The sequence below is a fragment of the Diplotaxodon limnothrissa genome, linkage group LG13, assembly GCF_057381915.1.
Source record: "Diplotaxodon limnothrissa isolate DT_005_m linkage group LG13, D_limnothrissa_male_GT1.1, whole genome shotgun sequence".
NCBI lineage: Eukaryota > Metazoa > Chordata > Actinopteri > Cichliformes > Cichlidae > Diplotaxodon > Diplotaxodon limnothrissa.
The window spans coordinates 5,757,625-5,776,068 of NC_140608.1; the positions used below are offsets into that span (position 1 = coordinate 5,757,625).

General features: G+C 38.4%; 2 protein-coding genes across 2 annotated transcripts; one reads left to right on the plus strand and one right to left on the minus strand.

Moving 5' to 3' along the window:
* Positions 1-1,500: 1,500 nt before the first annotated feature.
* On the plus strand, positions 1,501-8,569 carry LOC146619733 (cytochrome P450 3A40-like). Its single transcript, XM_085369688.1, has 13 exons — positions 1,501-1,636; positions 1,750-1,843; positions 2,017-2,069; positions 3,478-3,577; positions 4,003-4,119; positions 4,899-4,984; positions 5,076-5,218; positions 5,299-5,423; positions 5,530-5,614; positions 7,062-7,222; positions 7,321-7,547; positions 7,726-7,888; positions 7,970-8,569. Exons 1-13 carry the CDS (start codon positions 1,587-1,589, stop codon positions 8,042-8,044), a joined length of 1,479 nt encoding a protein of 492 aa, XP_085225814.1. The 5' UTR covers positions 1,501-1,586; the 3' UTR covers positions 8,045-8,569.
* A 1,413-nt stretch (positions 8,570-9,982) lies between these two features.
* On the minus strand, positions 9,983-17,620 carry LOC146619734 (cytochrome P450 3A40-like). The gene is made up of 13 exons (XM_085369689.1): positions 17,530-17,620; positions 15,662-15,755; positions 15,438-15,490; positions 14,953-15,052; positions 14,052-14,168; positions 13,737-13,822; positions 13,502-13,644; positions 13,295-13,419; positions 12,411-12,495; positions 11,110-11,270; positions 10,781-11,007; positions 10,227-10,389; positions 9,983-10,134 (listed from the first exon to the last, which is right to left on the minus strand). The coding sequence occupies exons 1-13, from the start codon at positions 17,595-17,597 to the stop codon at positions 10,060-10,062; spliced, it is 1,497 nt and encodes a 498-aa protein (XP_085225815.1). The 5' UTR covers positions 17,598-17,620; the 3' UTR covers positions 9,983-10,059.
* Between the last annotated feature and the right edge of the window lie 824 nt (positions 17,621-18,444).

The window sequence follows — 18,444 nt, forward strand, 5'->3', positions numbered from 1 at the left end:
ATCATGTAAAAGACACAAAAACCAGCATATTTTATCTGATTTGAAGTGAAAGGATTTAATTTTTAAAAGTTATTTTCATGTTTCACTAAATAAACTTTATAATGCACACTCACACGTACTGTTGTTGACGACGCCCTCTGCTGGCTGTTATTTGTACTGTTACTGAGGTTTCCTGTAACCTTCATAGCTTCAGGTGGTTTTCAGCTGTGATACAATCATCTGTCTGTCGACAAATACACAATAAATCGTTAAACACTAATCATCAACAAACTTAGTTATTACTTTACTTGTGATTGCCAAATTTAAGGTATAGTAAATTAAAATGACCAAAGATGGCTGTAACGTCACTTTCTTCTTCTTCTTTTGTTTCTTTTTACGTTGGCAGCCTATGAATTGTAATCACCCTCATTTCTTGTGTGCATTTATTTTCTCAGAGGAGTAAATATCCTTTAAAGTGATAACTTGTGAGATTTTGCGCCACCTTTGTGAGCTATGAATGCAGATCGGGAAACCTCAATCATTCAAAACACAGAAAAACTGACTTCAGCCGTTTCACAGTGAACTTGCAGAGACTTTAGATGGAGCCGAACACATTTGTATCTGTTGGAAAGTTATTAAAGAAAATATACAATCTGTGACTGTGTTTGTGTCATGGCGAATTAGTTTTATGGCTATAGATTTTGTTCTAGTAATGTGATTAAAGATTCCCCTTGTTTTAGGTTTAAATGTGTTACTTGTTAGTAGATTGTTTTCTTTAGGGTTTAAACATTTATTTCATGGGTCAATATTTGTTTTAGGAGGGCTTTGCATACTTTCAGAACTAAGCTGCAGTACAGAGTGACTTGGAGGGTTGACACTACTTTCTACAGAGAATTAAACCCACCTATGAGTAATCTTTCTCACTGGCAGATCGGCAGCAGAAGTTGGTTATATGCAACTAAATGCAACTCGGCAAACTCCCAAATCTCTGCTTTCATAGAGGTGCTCACATGTGTTGACAGTCATTTAATCAACTCTCGTAAGGGCTTTTTGTTAAATAATAAGATGGGATAAAAACTCATGTTTGAGTTATTTGAGGTTTTATTTACTCATTTTTATTTACCTCATTTTAAGGCCTGCTAAAGAACGGATTACTTTTATTTTATCCTGCTGTGTAAAATCTTATGAGTATATACTGCAAGTGAAGTTACCTGAAAAGAAAGTTAAAATCTGAAATGACACTCAAAAAATATATCTCAAAACATGTCTTTTTATTAATTGTATTTTAAATTCATCAAATCATTTGGGATCACACTTTTTTTTTTTAACATGAATAAAGTAATAAATAAACTATCTGGTGCATATTTGTTACTAATAAGCCAAAAATAAGTGCATATAATTAAAAAGTGTGAGTAGTAGCAGAGTGCCTTTTGATGCCGTAAAAGTTTATTACACACTGATGATCATGTGATAACCTGTGTCACTGATGTTTGATCAGTAGCTTTATCTCTTTGGGCCTCCTGGGTTATTGTGTAAAATGAAAATAGGTCACTTGTTTTCCAGCTCGCAGCCACATTTCCTCTCCTGTTTGTTGGAACAAAGTTAAAATGTTTTTCACCTGGACTTTGCTGGCCCTGCTTTTTACGTTGATTTTACTGTGAGTATTCCTCCAAAGCAATAGCTGGGTGTCATCCTGGCAGAGTTTTTTATTTTTTTATTTTTTACTGTCCAACTGATGATCCCATTTTTTTTCCTTTTTTTGTAATACAGATATGGAATATGGCCATATCGGTTCTTCAAAAAGCTGGGGATACCTGGACCTCGGCCCCTGCCTTTTATTGGAACGATGCTGGGCATGAGGAAGGTACGCACAGAAACCAAACTCACCTTAGAGACTGGGATATGAAGAGCTGACTGATTTGATCCTTGAGAATTCGAGATGAATGAGCTCTCTGTATACTTTAGATGTCCTATTCAGTGGTTGGTTTTGTTTTGTTTTTTTGACACTAAAACAGATTTTCTTGTAACTTCTTGTAGGGATTTCTTGCTTTTGACAGAGAGTGCCATGCCAAGTATGGGGACATCTGGGGGTGAGTTCTTGCTTCATCAGTATACATACAAGAAATCACCAGGAGGTCTGTTGATATCAAATTCTGTCTGTGAGCCATGATCACTGCCATGATCACTGGGACAGGGTGGAAAAATATTCACTGGCTCACATTTTTCATGAAGCCATTTCTCTTTTTGGCCTGAAGCAGATCTCTTTTGGTGGAAGCATAGCATCCAATTTTCTTTATTTTAGGGATAAAAGGGGAAAAAGTTTGGGGACAGTTCTTTACAACACAAGGCGAAGTTTCTGAAATGCATATATCCTACTATATCTACACTAGGTTCACAAACAGGTTCACAGTATAAGTATGTCAAAATTCCTTTATCAATATTTAGATTAAAATTTATATAAAATGATTAATAGAAGATTTGAAAAGCAGTTATTTCACTTCAGCTTTAAATTTGTTCATCCTTTTTCTAGAGGTGGGAATCACCATACATCCCACGATACGATATTATCACAATACTTAACGCACGATACGATATTATTGCAATTTTTTAAAATATTTTGCGATATTCAGATTCTGAACATAAAGGTAAACTTTATCAATATTAATTTTATCTAATATCAAAGTCTCACACTCAGTCATTCTCTCATTTCAGTCAGTTTTACTGTTGACAAACTGAACGGTTTGTATTACAGTCTAGTCCAACTTAACTGAATGCAACCATCTGGTACAATTATAGCTATTCTGAACTATGCAATTTATGAAAACTATGCAGCCCATTCAGCAACTGAAGAATTTGAAAGTAAATTAAAACAAAATATAATTTTGCATTAAATAAAAAAGTTTTACACTTAATTAAAGTAAAACATGTCTTAAATTAAAAGAAGTAAACTGTCATGTTTATTGCTGCCAAAAAAAAGTTAAACACATTTGGATAGTGAAGGAATGTCAGGATTCTTGCTCAGAAAAAGGATCAACATGCTCTGAAGTCAGAGTTCCAGTCCACAAAAACTTTTTTTGTAACAAAATATCGATTTCTGCTGTCCCTGTATCGATACATTATTAGCAAACAAAATATCACGATACTACACAGTATCGATTTTTTCCCCCACCCCTACCTTTTCCCCTCTTTTTTGCCAAATGAATTCCAGTCAAAGTATGAGTTCAGGGAATGTGAAGTGAGAAACATATGAAAACCTACAAAAATAAACTCTATAAAATTTCTTATTCCATTGTCACGTATTTATTTAATAATAATAGGACCGTGATATCCCATTTGTAGCATCACGTGTAATCGATGTGTAATTTTACTACCTGCACAGATGAAAAAACCTCTTTGATCTGAAGGTGCTTTACATATCCAGATGCTTAATAATGCCTTAAATGATTTGCTGTGATTTAAGATTTAAGATACTGTGAAAGGCTCTTTCCTTTTCTGCAGGTTGTACGATGGACATACGCCGGTGTTAATGGTGACCGACCCTGAGATTGTTAAAACTGTGATGGTAAAAGAGTGCTACTCTTTATTTACCAACCGCAGGGTAAGAGGCTCCGCTTTCTATCGTACAGTAGAGTGGAAATTCAGCAAATCATGAAACCTTTGGATGTCCTGTCAGCGCAACACTCCCCAAAAGAGTTTTATCTTTTGCTTTTTTTTGAAAGCTAAACTGAAATATGTTCCCCCCTAGATATATCATTAACATGGGGTAAAAGGGCAGGTTAATAATTACGTTTTACTCAGGCCTGTCCAAACTGTTCTAATTCCATATACATTGATCTGTCCAAACAAAGTACTACATGAAAATGCATAATATAGAGCTATCACAGAAATGATGCTACAAGATATTACAAATGATATTACATTATCTGAGCAAACTACACGTGTCGTTAGGGGACTGGAAGATGTTGGTGGAAGCAAACTGTAAACACTAAGAGTAGTTTTTCCTTGTCGTTTTCCTTTTCAAAGGATTCTGGTTTCTTCAGCGAACCTCTGGATGATGCAGTGGCAGCAGTGAAAGACAAACGGTGGAAACGGATTCGCAACACTCTGTCTCCATGCTTCACCAGTGGAAGACTGAAACAGGTCGATATCATATGTGGGTTTATTAACCACGTCTGTGTTTAATGTGCGCTTACAACAAAAGTAATAGATTTATTTCTTGTTCAAATGTCATCACTTTGTATTGGGTTTTTTTCCTCAAACTACTTAAACAGGCATCATTAAAAAGTTTTGGCACCTTTACACATAATATATAAAATCACTAACATTTAGCTGTTTCTTTGGATAATACTGACATAAAGGTACACAGTAATTTGAGGTATTTCAGGAAATCACTAACATAAGGCACTATTTGTAGCTCCTAATAGCCTTATTCCACTATTTCCACTTTAATTTAAAGTGAATTGTGTTCTGGTACTTGCCGTTCCTTTTTTAAGTTCCCAAAGTGTGCAAATAATTATAGCTACATGTTGTCCACGGCTCAAAATATAACCACATAACAGACACTTTTGGCTGCCCCCTTATTCAAAAGGTGTCATTACACCTATTACATTTAGCAGATTGTTATACTAAATTTCTGTCTTCTCCTGGTACCAAACCAGTGAGTTTTTGCTTGTTTGGCAATTGTGAAAACCACCTTATTATGGAGCTACCAAACATACCACTAGTTATTATTATTATTATTATTGGATATCACTAATTATTTCTAAATCCTCAGAGAAATCAGTAATTTTCAGAATAAACAAGAATTTGACTCTTTTATTGCTCTTTTATTGTTTTATTTTGTGGCAAACATGGGTATATCTCTCCAAAATAAAATAAATATAATATAATTCTCTTATTTTGTCTTTTATTCCTTTAAGATTTTTCCCCTCGTTGCTCGCTATGCAGAACGACTTGTTGCAAAACTTGAGGAAACGAATTTGGATGAACCCATCAATGTCAAACAGTATGTTGTTAATCTGTAAAATGCCAGCACATTACACTGTTCATCCTAAAATAACTGAAGCATTCACCACATGTATTTTCAAATCTTATAGGTTTGTAGCTCCTTACAGTTTGGACACTGTGACCAGTGCTTCTTTCAGTGTGGAGACAGACTCCATAAACAATCCAAACGACCCTATTAATGTTCAAATTATGAAGGTCCTTAAAGTCAACACTGGGCTTTTCTTTTTGCTAAGTATGACCTTACTTTTACTCTTTTACACAAACTCCATTTGATCATATCCTTTTGTTAACCACTCTTTACTCTTCTTTCAGTGGCATTTCCCCTCAGTCGTCGTCTGTTAAAGCAGCTCAAAATTGAGATCATGCCCAAAGAAAACATAAACTTTTTCCTCAACATTATCAAGCTATTTAAAGATGAGCATCATGAAGCCAAATCTGTAAGCATTATATCTGTAAAGGAAGACCAACATTATCTAGTCTGTATGCACTTACCTCTGGGTCATTTTCAAGTCCTGCTCTGAATGCTTGTCTGCTTTAAACCAGACACGACCAGACTTCCTGCATGTGTTGATTCAAAGTGAGATCCCAGAAAAGAACTATAAGAACAATGAAGAACAGCCAAGTAAAGGTATGTTTTTATCGGAGAAGTAACCAAGCCCAAGTTAGCCTCCAGTCTCAAATATGAGGTCTCCGATATATGATGGAGTCTTAAGAGCTTTGTATTTGAGAATGAGGATTTTAAATTCAATTCTGTATAGCTGTATACTGATCATTTATTTTAACAGTTAATGTCAAAATACATATTTTAAGAGGGAAGAATACAGGGCAGAGCTCACGAATGTAGTTGAGACAAGCTCTGGGTGATAGTGAAGAGTTTTGAGTGTTTTTAAGTGTTGAGGGGAAACTGCCAAGAATGTGTTTGGTGTATCCTCTGGATAGAGGAAAGAGGAAATGGAGAAGTACAAGAAAGTATTCAAACGTAGAGGTTAGCGAAGAAAATGTGAACTAGGGAGATGAAGACAGTACACAGGAGAACTGCTCTTGCTTTCACAATGTTAATGGACACGTTGACAGATGACCTCAGGCAGTGCTGTTCACCGATGATTTGTAGTGAGCGAAGGGAGCAGGTGGAAGAAAGCCTGAAGAGATGGAGGTATACTTTGGAAAGAAGAGGGAGGAAAGTCAGTAGATGCAAGATAGAATACATGTGTCTGGATGAGAGGGAGACAGATGCTACAGAGATACTGAAGCTATAGGAGTTTAATAGACTTGTAGTCAAGACCGCATAAACCGTGACCAAGACAAGACCAAGACCAAAGGGTATCGAGACCAAGACCGAGACAAAAAAAGTCTTTAAACTGAAAAATTGGCTTTTGAAAAAATGACCCGGGCTTAAGCCCAGTAAGCCACCCACCCCCGGCTCCGCCAGTGGTTGACTCCAAATCTCCCGAACACTATTTCAATCTGAGAAGTAAGACAGAGACAAGACCAAGACCAAAAGTCCGTTGAGACCAAGTCAAGACCAAGACCACATAAAAGTGGTCTCGAGACATCCAACTCTAGAGTTACTTGGGGTCAACCATCCAAAGCAACAGATAGTCCAGAAGAGAGTGGACTGGACATAGAGTGAAGTGGGTGTATATAAGTGTGAGGGGGGAAAGCTAACAAGAATGTAGTTGTGCCTACATGTAAGGTTTAGAGATGGTGACCCTAGAAAAGGCTGAGCTGGAGGTGGAAAGCTCAGGTTGAGCACTTTAACGATAAGGTTAGAGAACGAAGGCTGAGATAGTTTGTACATGTCCAGAGGACGGATAGTAGATATGTTAGGTAAAGGGTGTTGAAAATGGAGCTGCCAGGAGGGAGGAAAAGGGAAAGACTCAGAGGAAGCTCATCTATGTAGTAAAGAAGGACACGCAGAGCGTTAGTGTGACAGAGGAAGATGCTAGCGACAGTGTGAGATGGAGAAAGATGATCTGCTGTGGTGACCCCTACAGGGGGCAGCTGAAAGAAGATCAACAGTATTTGGTCCCTGCTCCACTTTTTATTACCATAAAATCTTTTGTTTTTTGTTTTAGGTTTGACTGAACATGAGATACTTTCCCAGGCCTTCGTCTTCACCCTTGGAGGCTACGACACCACTAGTAACACTGTTACTCACATCCTTTATAATCTGGCTACAAACCCTGATGTGTTGCAGACCTTACACAAAGAAATCGATGATAACCTGAAGGAAGATGTACAGTAATTCTTTACATAATTTTCTGTCATCTTTGTTTGAATAATGGACAACAATTAATTTTCTTTTTGTGCTTGCCACCTCCATTATTTGTCTAGGCGCCCATTTTATACGAGGAGCTGACCAGTCTAAAGTACTTGGACCAAGTTTTACTTGAATCAATGCGACTGTTTCCCGTTGCCCCTCGCCTCGACAGGGTGTGCAAAAAAACTGTCAAAGTGAATGGCCTCACCATCCCTGAGGGAACTGTGGTTGGAATTCCTGTGTGGGTGTTGCACAAAGACCCACACTACTGGAACTCACCTGAGCTTTTCAGACCAGAGAGGTAAATGTGTGCCATTACAAACTTATTGAAAACTCATCCACTGGGACATAATTCTTAAAGAAAATGTTGTATTTGTGCAGAGTAACCCAGCCATATCTCTCTTTTTACACACCTGTTATGTTATTTTTTAATGTTTCAAATAGCAGAATAAACGTAAAAGTCTCATCTGTATCTGCAGGTTCAGTAAAGACAGCGGAGAGGAGGTGAACCCATACACGTACATGCCATTTGGACTCGGCCCTCGTAACTGCGTTGGGAGGCGCTACGGCCTACTCACCACGAAGATGGTTATTGTCCGTCTCTTGCAGAAGTACACTTTGGAAACATGCAAAGAGACCATGGTAATAGCAGCACTCTGCCACATTCAGACTGTCATACAACTATGCTGTCATGTTCCTGATTTTCTTTTCTTTTTCTTTTAGATTCCACTTCAGTTTGACTGGAAGTTTCAGCCAGTTCAGCCTGTAAAACTCAAGTTTGTTCTCAGAAAAGAGTAATCTAAGAGGGAACGTCTCCAAATCCCATCAAACATGTTTTTATATCTGCTGCCAAGATAAATTCACTGAGTTGATATTTTCAACTATTTTAAAATGTTATTGAATGAGAGCAGGTTAAACATCTGATTTTGCTGTGTTGATCTCTTTTAATTACTTTTATTTAAATTGTGTTGAAAAATTGATCTATTTTGTGTCCAAAAGTTACACCAGTCGGTGTCTTAAATGGACCTTACACTTTTGACTTTAGCGTTTATACATTTTTAAATTGTAATTGCATTTATTAAATCATAAGGCTACTGCTTGTGCAATACACCTCTCATTGATGACTGTAGTTTTGTTATTGGTGGTATCTGTCTCCATCTAGCTTCAACAGCTGGCAACAAGAGTTTGATTTGTTCTAAACTTTGAGGACTGTCCATTGCTGGTTATATAGAAAGAAATTTCAGATTGTGTCATCAAATGCAAATACTTGCATTGCCTGTTTACCGTCAGTGTCTTTCATGTTTTCACAATAAAATATGTCCAAAATCCAAAGTTCCAGCATATGTTTCCAGAACTGAGCCTCTGTGCTTCTTCTTCTATGCTGACAATTTGGACAAATTTCGTTTTCCAGAAGGAATAGTTCCACATCCTCCTCCTTTTATTATTTTTAACAGTGGTATGTTGAACAAATGCAGTACTGAGTAAAAATCTGTAAAAAACTGTAAAGTTTGCCTGTTTTTACAGTGACAGGAATGCTTTCATGTCAACAGCATCAGCCAAAAGATCAGATTATGATCCTTCATTTTCAGGACCCTCATCACATGCACTGAACATTAACTTTTTACTCCTAAGTGGATTTCACTGGAAAGGATTTCAAAGGTGATACAAAGTTTCCTAGTAAATTTTATACCATTTCATCAATTTTAAAACAACAAATAGGTTTAAAATAAGCTAAATGGAACTATTATGCTTTTAATAATTTTAACTCATATAAGTTGCAATGCTGATGGTTAACAAGTTTCAAATAATAAAGTCCGAACGTGTAAAATCCCTAGAAGGCTCACTGAGCTCCACCCACTTTGTTTAAATCATCCCTTTAGAGGGTTAAAATGGCTTGTTTCATAGACAGGATAAACTGGGGAGCTGAATAAAGCAGCAGTCCTAAACCTTTTTTGCAACACAGACCGGTTTATGCCCAACAATATTTTCACGGACCAGACTTTAAGGTGTTGCGGATAAATACAACAAAATAAAACCGGTACCAAAAAAAAAAAAGATTTATTCATAACACATGCAAAAAGGCCCAGGGAAACAGAGTTAACGATAAAAACTATTAAAAAAAAAAGTCATAAAAAAATTATAAAAACCCTGAAAACCATAAATTTCCCACCCAAACCTCAACTCTCACGGCTCGATACTGGTCCGTGGCTCGGGGGTTGGCAACCACTGGAATAAAGCATATGATAAGTAGGACAGCTTGAGCTACTCTGGAGTCCAAGTATACAAATGTAGAACAGGAATTCAGCATAACTGGTCCGTTTTAATTAGTGAGCAATACAAAACATTGGTTTTTGGACTGTCAGAAAACCACGATCAAACCTGTGAGTCCAGAATGAGCCCCACTAGCTGTTGAAAAATGGGTGGAGACAGAAACCACCAACAATAGGGCTACAGCCATCACTGAGACATGCATCACTGCCAGCAGCATATTTAATGCACATGAAAGATTTTAAAAAGACTGTCTCTAGACTGTGTAGACTGTATTTATTTTATATTTATTTACTTTGTACTTATTAACCCATGAAACGCATACACAAAGAGAAATCAAAAGTAATCAAACAATGATGAAAAGCAAATTTAAAGCAGAAGTGTCACAAAATAATGTTTGCACAAATCCAAAGTCATTAAAATTTATTAATGCTGCAAGAAAATTCAAGTGTTTACACTGCACTGACTTGATAACCTTTTAAAATTTAGCAGTAGAAAAAAAAAATGCACAATGAACGTCATCATGGTAGCAGCTCCCTCTTAGATTACTGATTTCTGGGAACAAACTTGAGTTTTACAGGCTGAACTGGCTGAAACTTCCAGTCAAACTGAAGTGGAATCTAAAAAAAAGAAAAAAGAAATGGATGTAAAAATCAGTGACAGGACAGCAGAGTACCATGACAGTCTGAATGTGGAGGTTTGCTGCTCTCACCATTGTCTCTTTGCATGTTTCCAAAGTGTACTTCTGCAAGAGACGGACAATAACCATCTTCATGACGAGGAGGGCGTAGCGCATCCCAACGCAGTTACGAGGGCCGAGTCCAAATGGCATGAACGCATATGGGTTCACCTCTTCCATGTTGTCTTTACTGAACCTGCAGATACAGATCAAACAAACCTTTAAAAATGTAGATATGTGGAGTCCTATAATTCACTGTATTTAACCACGATGTTCAGGCAACCTTCAACATAAAGAGTAGTAGGGCGTAGTTCAGGGCAAAAATACACTGTTACTTCTAAAGCTTTGAGGAGCTCTCGGGCCTGATTGAGGACAAGTCAGATCAAAACCAGCTCCACACTGCAGCACCCTCAGTCTAGGGGAACAGTTCAGCTTCCAGAACAACAATGACTCAAAGCAGACAGCTGCAGAGGTTTTGGGATGAAAAAGATAAAGCAAACGTCCCAGATTTCACTAATTATTCTCTCTTGTGGAGAGCGACAGGGTTCTTCATAACCTTGTGATGACACACCTACATGCACATTTACCTCTCTGGTCTAAAAAGCTCAGGTGAGTTCCAGTAGCGTGGGTCTTTGTGCAACACCCACGCAGGAACCCCAACTATGGTTCCCTCGGGGATGGTGAGGCCATGCACCTGCACAGTTTTTTTGCATGTCCTGTCAATTCGAGGGGCAGTGGGAATCAAACGCATTGATTCAAGTATAACTTGGTCCAGGTACTGTAGACCAGTCAGCTCCTCGTATGAAATGGGTGCCTAGACAAATAAAGGCAGCAAACACAAAAAAAAAGACAATATGTAAATGATGTCCACTACTAAATCAGTGATGGAAACACATCATGGGACGAATTACTGTACATCTTCCTTCAGGTTAGCATCAATTTCTTTGTGTAAGGTCTGCAACGCATCAGGGTTGGTGGCCAGATTATAAAGGATGTTAGTTAGAGTGGTACTGGTGGTCTCGTAGCCTCCAAAGATGAAGATCAAGGCCTGGGAAAGCATCTCATGTTCAGTCAAACCTACAGAAAAAAACAAAATCAAAGTCCGTTTATAATTAATATAATAACCCTAAAGTAATCAGTAACTAGTACTGAGCCAATCTCACACTGAAACTGACAACTGATCAAAAAGAAAAATGCCAGAGACAGTTTCCTAAATCTGAAGGTGATGTGAAGAACCACATAATGTTTGACACTCCTGAGGAATTACTTTAATAGCTAACAGATAGTTAACTGAAGGTAAGACAAACTAATTATTGCAAGTGTTTTGTGACATGGATGCAGTGTTTTGAGCTTGTGTGTTCTCTATTTTGTGTCTCTAGGTTAATTATAGCTGACTTTTGTCCGTTCCCTTTTGTGCCTGTATTATACAGAGACATGACTGTCTTCACGTCTCTGTATTCGTTACCTGTGTCAAGTCCTCTCGTCTCCCTCTCAGTGTAATTTCCTGTTTTATTGTGATAGTCTCTTGTCTCAGGTGCTTTGTGTTCAGTTCAACTTCCCTTGTCTTGTTATTCCTGATTTGCTCCCGGTGTATTTCCCAACTGTTTCCCATCTCCCCTCATTACCTGCTGTTTATTTATTGTCTGTCTCTCCTTGTTCTTTGTGATGTAGTCTTCTCATGCTGTGTGTCTTCTCCTGTGTGTTAAATTTCTCCAGTAGTTTCCAAGTTCCAATAGCTCTAAAATGCTGTATAGGAAGTGGTAACACCAACGAGAAATAGATATCCCATTTCTCCTGGCTACTCTTCCATGGCTCCCTCATCTTGAAATACAAAGCCCTTAATGCTCCACAATATCTCATACACCTCACAGTGCCTCATAGGGCCTGTTACAGTCCAGGCTCACTTTGACATCTCTCACATACAATTTAAAACACTTAGCCAGGCTGGCTATATAAATACTTACAGGGATATTACAGAGGTATGTACAGCCCTTCATTTAATTATCACCCAGGTCCTGATTTATAACATGTAACACTGGCAGGTCTCTTGTACATGAGACATATGAGCAGATTGATGTCATGAGAAAAAATTGTGTGTAAAACCCCTGATCCTGAGTGGTCTGCAGTACATGTGACATGAGTGACTTGAAAGTGGACAACAAGCTGAGCCCTACACTTTGCCCTACACGCCCTGATACTTCTGTGGTAAAAACATACCTTTACTTGGCTGTTCTTCATAATCCTTATACGTCTTTTCTGGGATCTCACTCTGAATCAACACCTGCAGAAAGTCTGCTCGGTCCTAGATAAGAAAAGAAAACATTCATCGTTAACAACAATTCCAGAAACCATGTATGAAATTGAATATTCCAAAGTTAAAACAATACTAGAGTAGCACACACAAGTTAATACAGGTAAAATTTATATAGCGCCAAATCAGAACAACAGTCGCCTCAAGGCACATGTTGTACGGCTTTTTGCCGCACACACCTCATGGATGAAAACAGGCGTCACTGGTGTTCTTGTCCAAAACTACATCCAAGAACAAACAAACAAACAAAAACAAAACAAAAAAAAAACGCAGAAGTTTCTCTAAAGTTTTTCCCTGAAGTAATTTTTCCTAATGGTCACCAGGGGGTGACTACTCTTGTTTCAAAGCTACATAAAACAACACTTTAGCTACATTGTGTCAGTAAACACTTTCCTGATGAGGTGATTGGCTCTGCAACTAGTTTCATTTCCTTTTAAATTCAACAATACATTTGCTTTGTAAATTATGGTGCCATTAGAATGACACAGCAAGGAAAGGCATGGGATGTTTTACTATGTGATTGAGAAGTTGCAGGTGAGGATAGAGCTGCTCATTGTTTGGCATGTTGAGTTTAAAACATCAGGATGGGGACACTGAAAAGACTCAGCACAACTATAGTACTGCTATACTATTTTTGTACAGTATTATAGCCAAGAATATGTACAGTCCCTCGCAGCATCTTCCTTTTCGACCCCACATAACATGAAGCTACAGCTACATGACAATGACCCAAAGGTTAGTGCATACAGACAAGACAATGTTGATCTTCCGTTTTAAATTGAATGCTTACAGATTTCTCTTCATGATGCTGATCTTTAAATCTCTTGATGATGTTGTAGAAAAAGTCAATGCTGTCCTTGGGCACAATATCAATTTTCAGGAGCTCTGCCAGACGTCCACCAAAGGGAAATGCCACTGAAAAGAGAGCAAAGAGTTGTTAACCTAAAGCTAAAGATAGCATATTACCAAATGGTGTTTGCATAAAAGGAGGGCATACTTAGTAAGAATAAAAGCCAAATTTTCATCTTAAGTAGTTTCTGGACTTGAACATTAACTGGATCATTTGGATTGTTTATGGAGTCTGTCTCCACACTGAAAGAAGCACTGGTCACAGTGTCTAAACTGTAAGGAGCCACAAACCTATGAGAGTTGGAAAAGACAAATGGTCAGTGCATTATTTATTTTAGGACGAACAGTATAATATGTTTGCATTTTACAGATGAACAACATACTGTTTGACAGTGATGGGTTCATCCAAATTCATTTCCTCAAGTTTTGCAACAAGTCGTTCTGCATAGCGAGCAACGAGGGGAAAAACCTTTTTTTTTTTTAGTAATGGAAACAAAATAAGAGAATTATGTTTATAATTTTTTTTAATCTAGTCTAGGTCAATATTTTTTGTCCATGATTTTTTTTAAGTGTAAAGGTACTAACAGTTTTAGCCATGCCTGGGAGTTGTTCTCCCAACATATTTTAGCAAGTAAAAAAATGCACTTCATATACATGTTAACACACAAGTGGTTAATGAACTCAGATGTGATATCAACCTGTTTCAGTCTTCCACTTGTGAAGCATGGAGACAGGCTGTTGCGAATTCGTTTCCACCTTTCATCTTTGACTACTGTAATGGCGTCATCCATAGGTCCACTGACAAAACTGGTATCCTGTGAAAAGGAAATAACTTTACTGTTGCTTCCACCCTGTCACACAGAAACTCAAAGTTTCCTCAGATAGTGTAATGTCTTCTAACACCATTTTCGCCAAAGCGCAAGCGCTTATGTTTTCATTACAACATGACGTCAACCCGCGTTTATAGCAGATTGCTGATGTCTGACCTTTGACCCCTGGCCTTGAAGCATTACATACTAAAATTTTATGACCAATATGATTTTATTACCCTTACGATAGGAACCAACGATTGTTGGCTGAAATCTTTGGCTTCTAATATCTGAGATCTTAAGACATTCACGCAGTGAGATACAGCTCTCTCCAAGTCCTTCTATATAATATATTATAATGCAGACCTTCCCAAAGTGTGGGGCCCACCCCCTTTGTAAAAGTATCTCTGATTCTGCTATACAGAGCAAGAAAGATAACATCTATCGTTCATCTCTAGGTGGCTACAAAACAGTGAAGTGTGTTGCTTGGTTTACTTCATGTGTCTCAGCTCCTGTGTACGTGTGAGCTGATGTAACCCTTGAGTATAAATGTGTAACTCTTGGTGAAAGTCCAATCTGCCAGATTTGAACATTACTTCATTTATATATAATACCAGTTTGTCCCTATAGTTATTGTGTTATTACACACGTCAGCCTCAGACTGTAGCGCCACTGAAAGCAAACTTGGAAAAATAATAAAGTAAAAAACAATGTTTAGTTAGCAGACTCTATGTTACATGGAGAGTGTTGCACTGACATACACTGATATACAACAAGATGAACCTCTTACCCTGCGGTTGGTAAATGCAGAGTAGCACTCCTTCACCATCACAGTTTTAACAATCTCAGGGTCAGCAATCATCAACACTGGCGTTCGTCCATCGTACAACCTAAAAAAAGAAAAGAGTCTTTCACAATTCTTTTTTTTTTGTACTATTACACATCTAGATATGTAAGCTGATTCTTGCACTTATCCCTAAAGAGAAAATGGTTTGTTATGTTTCCACCGAAAGATATTTGTTTACCATCTCATATTTAAACTATTTTATCAGATCAAGCTCCAAAGTAAGAACAACTTCATAAAAAGAGGAAGCCAGTAGAAAACTTTTTTCATTATTCCATCCTGTCACAGAGTTGACCTCACAACCACAGTCACAATATGTTACATTTTTTAACATACTGTGAGTTTGGCTCCCAGAGATATTTTGGTATGAGTGGATATCAGTGGTGGTTTTGAATGCGTCTTCTATCAGTCATGATGAATTAACAACTCACCCCCAGACGTCCCCATACTTGGCATGGCACTCTAGGTCAAAAGCAAGAAATCCCTGCAAAAAGGTAGACAGGAAAAAAAATGTGTATTAGTGTCAAAAAGCCACTGAATTGGACGTGAGCACAGACAGGTTCATCAAGCAAATCCCGATCTCTAAATCTCAATGATTAAATCAGTCTGCTCCTCGTATCCCAGTCGCTAAGGTGAGTTTAGTGTATGTACGTACCTTCTTCATGCCCAGCATCGTTCCAATAAAAGGCAGGGGTCTCGGTCCAGGTATCCCCAGCTTTTTGAATAACCGATATGGCCATAATCCGTACCTGTGTTGCAAAAAGAGAGCGAGGATAGGAGCCAGTTGGACAATAAAACAAACAGCAAGCCTGACACCCAACTGTTGCTTTCGAGGTAATTAATAGTGATGTGCGATACCACTGATTTTCTTTCCGATCCGATACCAAGTAATATTCAGGGTGGTATCGGCGATACTGATCCGATACCGATACTTTGTACAAAAACTTATTTTATTTATTGTATCTCAAATTATAGCATCATAATGATTCCAGGACAACAGATTATTTGTTCTTATCACTTAATAATGCAGGGTTCATCATATAGAAATAAAAAAAATGAAGTTGTGCTATTTGAACACTTTGCCTGCCTGCAGCACTAAAGGACTCCATGAGAGACGTCTGTCTCGCCCTAGCAGCACCTGTCCCTCTCCTCCTCTTCAGTTCACCTCAACATACGCTCGTCATATTCTGTGATATGATTTACTCTGAGGTGTTTGACAAGGTTAGTGATGTTGCCACAACCATACATGCCAACCCTCCAGATTTTTCCGAGAGAATACCGAATTTCAGTGCCCTCCCGAAAATCTCCCGGAGCCACCATTCTCCCGAATTTCGCCCGATTTTCTAAGACAACAAAATTGAAAAATCATATTGCAGAATTCATAGCGTGGCCCAGCCAATTCCAGTTTCCAACAATGGCAGCAGCGACTTAGTTTTAATATTGCTCTTATTTCTCTTTTTGGGTCGCAAAAAAACTTTTAACATATTTTCAGGTGAGAATGTAGCTGTGTAAACTTCAAATATCTGAGCCGACCGACACATCGTCTTCAAACCCCCGCGGTCTTTCGCTACTCGGGTTAAACAGGATATATAAGTCACTTTGATAACCTAAAAATGTTCTTGTTTGGCTTTTTCAGTGTTTTATTTGTTCGTGAGTAAATCGGTTTGGCTGAGATTAAAGTTATTAGATTAGATTAAATTAAATTTGACTTTATTAATCCTTCGGAAGGGTTCCTCCGGGGTTTTCACACAGCTGAATAAACGTCAAACAGAAAATGGTTAAACAGAAGTGTGAGACGGTCGAGAGTTTACGTCAGTGCCCGGTTATATTTTAGAGAGCAAGGAGCAGACGGCAGTTTCACTCCACCGAGGGAGCTCGTGACGTACTACCCGGCTTTCTTTAGACCGCGAAGGCCGGTCCTCAGGTGGAAGCAGCCTCTGAATTTGGACACCCCTGCTGTTTCCGGGCCGGCCAATAATAACGGTGACATTTAACGTATTTTATCCGATAAATAAACCCTGTAAAATGTATTTTCCCCCCCCCAAACGCCCTTTTGAATGTCTCCCTAGTATGGCCACAACACCTCACTCTAGGAGCACTTTTTTTGCCACATGTATTGCAAACCACGTCTCAGCTGTGTGTGGAGGTAAAATACGTCCGCACATGACTTCAATTACGCTCAGCCATTGTTGTGAGTGCGCGCGCCAAGGGGCTGCGAGACATTTATACAGCCGTATTTCGCACATGACTATGAAAGGCGGAAGAGGAAGTAGTTCCTTTGAATGTAGACAATCCGAATGTTATAGTTTCTTTCCACTGCGTTCCTGTTAATGATAAACTACAAATTTACTCTAAATTACTAAAATATCGATATTTTAATGTGAGAATCGATTCTAGAACATAAATGATTGGTATCGGAGGAATCGATATTTCAGGATCGATCCGCACATCACTAGTAATTAAGAAGAAACAAGATTCCAGGTGCGGTGGCTTGACCGCAGTGAACAGTCGAGGAATACTCACAGTAATATCAACGTGAAAAGGAGGGCAAGCAAAGTCCAGGTGGTTGCTGAAAACAGCGTGAAAAACATTTTTGACCTCGTTCCGACAAAAGCGCAGGTGTAGCTGAAGGCTGGAAAACCAGCGAACCTAAGAAGACGTCATGTGGTGGGAGGAGAGCGTATGAGACAAAAATGTGTTTACGTAATAAGGTGTAAAAAGGGTCAGACGCTTTTAAAACGTTTTTGGTTTTGCGTAAGTCTGAATAAAATACTTTAACCATCAACGATTTCTAATGTGTCTGCTATTTCTGCTGCATGAAATGATCCGCTTTAGGGTGTCCTTGGTTTGTAAATCAACTTTCGTTTTGATCTGTTTTAATACTTCCCTGTAATAACGAAGTTCTCCATTATCCCCCCAATAATTATTTTCTCACTTTCCACGGTTGCCGTCCGGTCTAGTTTGTCTCTAATCGACTTTTAACATATGAGTCTTGTGAATATTTCTACGGGGCTATTACTCCTGCGCATGCTCAGCAGTTGTTTGAGACCCACCTTTTTTCTACAAAAACCAAGGAGGCCCTGCAGAAGCTGATAATGTCCCTGACACAGGCTGCTGTAATTCTTCTCTCACAGCTTTGTGGAAGTGTGCAAGCATTACTCTCTTCAGTACTTTTCTTGTGTTTTACTTAACATGTTTATCGCTCTGATGACGTGATCCATACTAATTGCAGTGAGATTTATCTAATTCTACTATGCATTAGAGTTTTGCTGGCGTGTTATTGTCCAAACTAAAGAACGATATCTCCTAGAGAGATTAGCAAAGGAGTAGGCACAGGGTTTGCGACTTTAATTACATTGAAATGTGTAAACATTTCCAATTCTGGGTAACATGTCTGTTTTTCTTGTTTGGCCAGCGAGTTGAGAATCCAGCATGACA

Coding starts and splice junctions, on each gene's coding strand:
- LOC146619733 (XM_085369688.1), top strand. CDS start 1,587: ATGTTTTTCACCTGGACTTTGCTGGCCCTGCTTTTTACGTTGATTTTA. Junction 2,070..3,477: donor AAGTATGGGGACATCTGGGG/GTGAGTTCTTGC, acceptor CCTTTTCTGCAG/GTTGTACGATGGACATACGC. Junction 5,424..5,529: donor AGCATCATGAAGCCAAATCT/GTAAGCATTATA, acceptor GCTTTAAACCAG/ACACGACCAGACTTCCTGCA.
- LOC146619734 (XM_085369689.1), bottom strand. CDS start 17,597: ATGTTTTTCACGCTGTTTTCAGCAACCACCTGGACTTTGCTTGCCCTC. Junction 12,496..13,294: donor AGCATCATGAAGAGAAATCT/GTAAGCATTCAA, acceptor TTTCTTATCTAG/GACCGAGCAGACTTTCTGCA. Junction 11,008..11,109: donor ATGCTAACCTGAAGGAAGAT/GTACAGTAATTC, acceptor TTATTTGTCTAG/GCACCCATTTCATACGAGGA.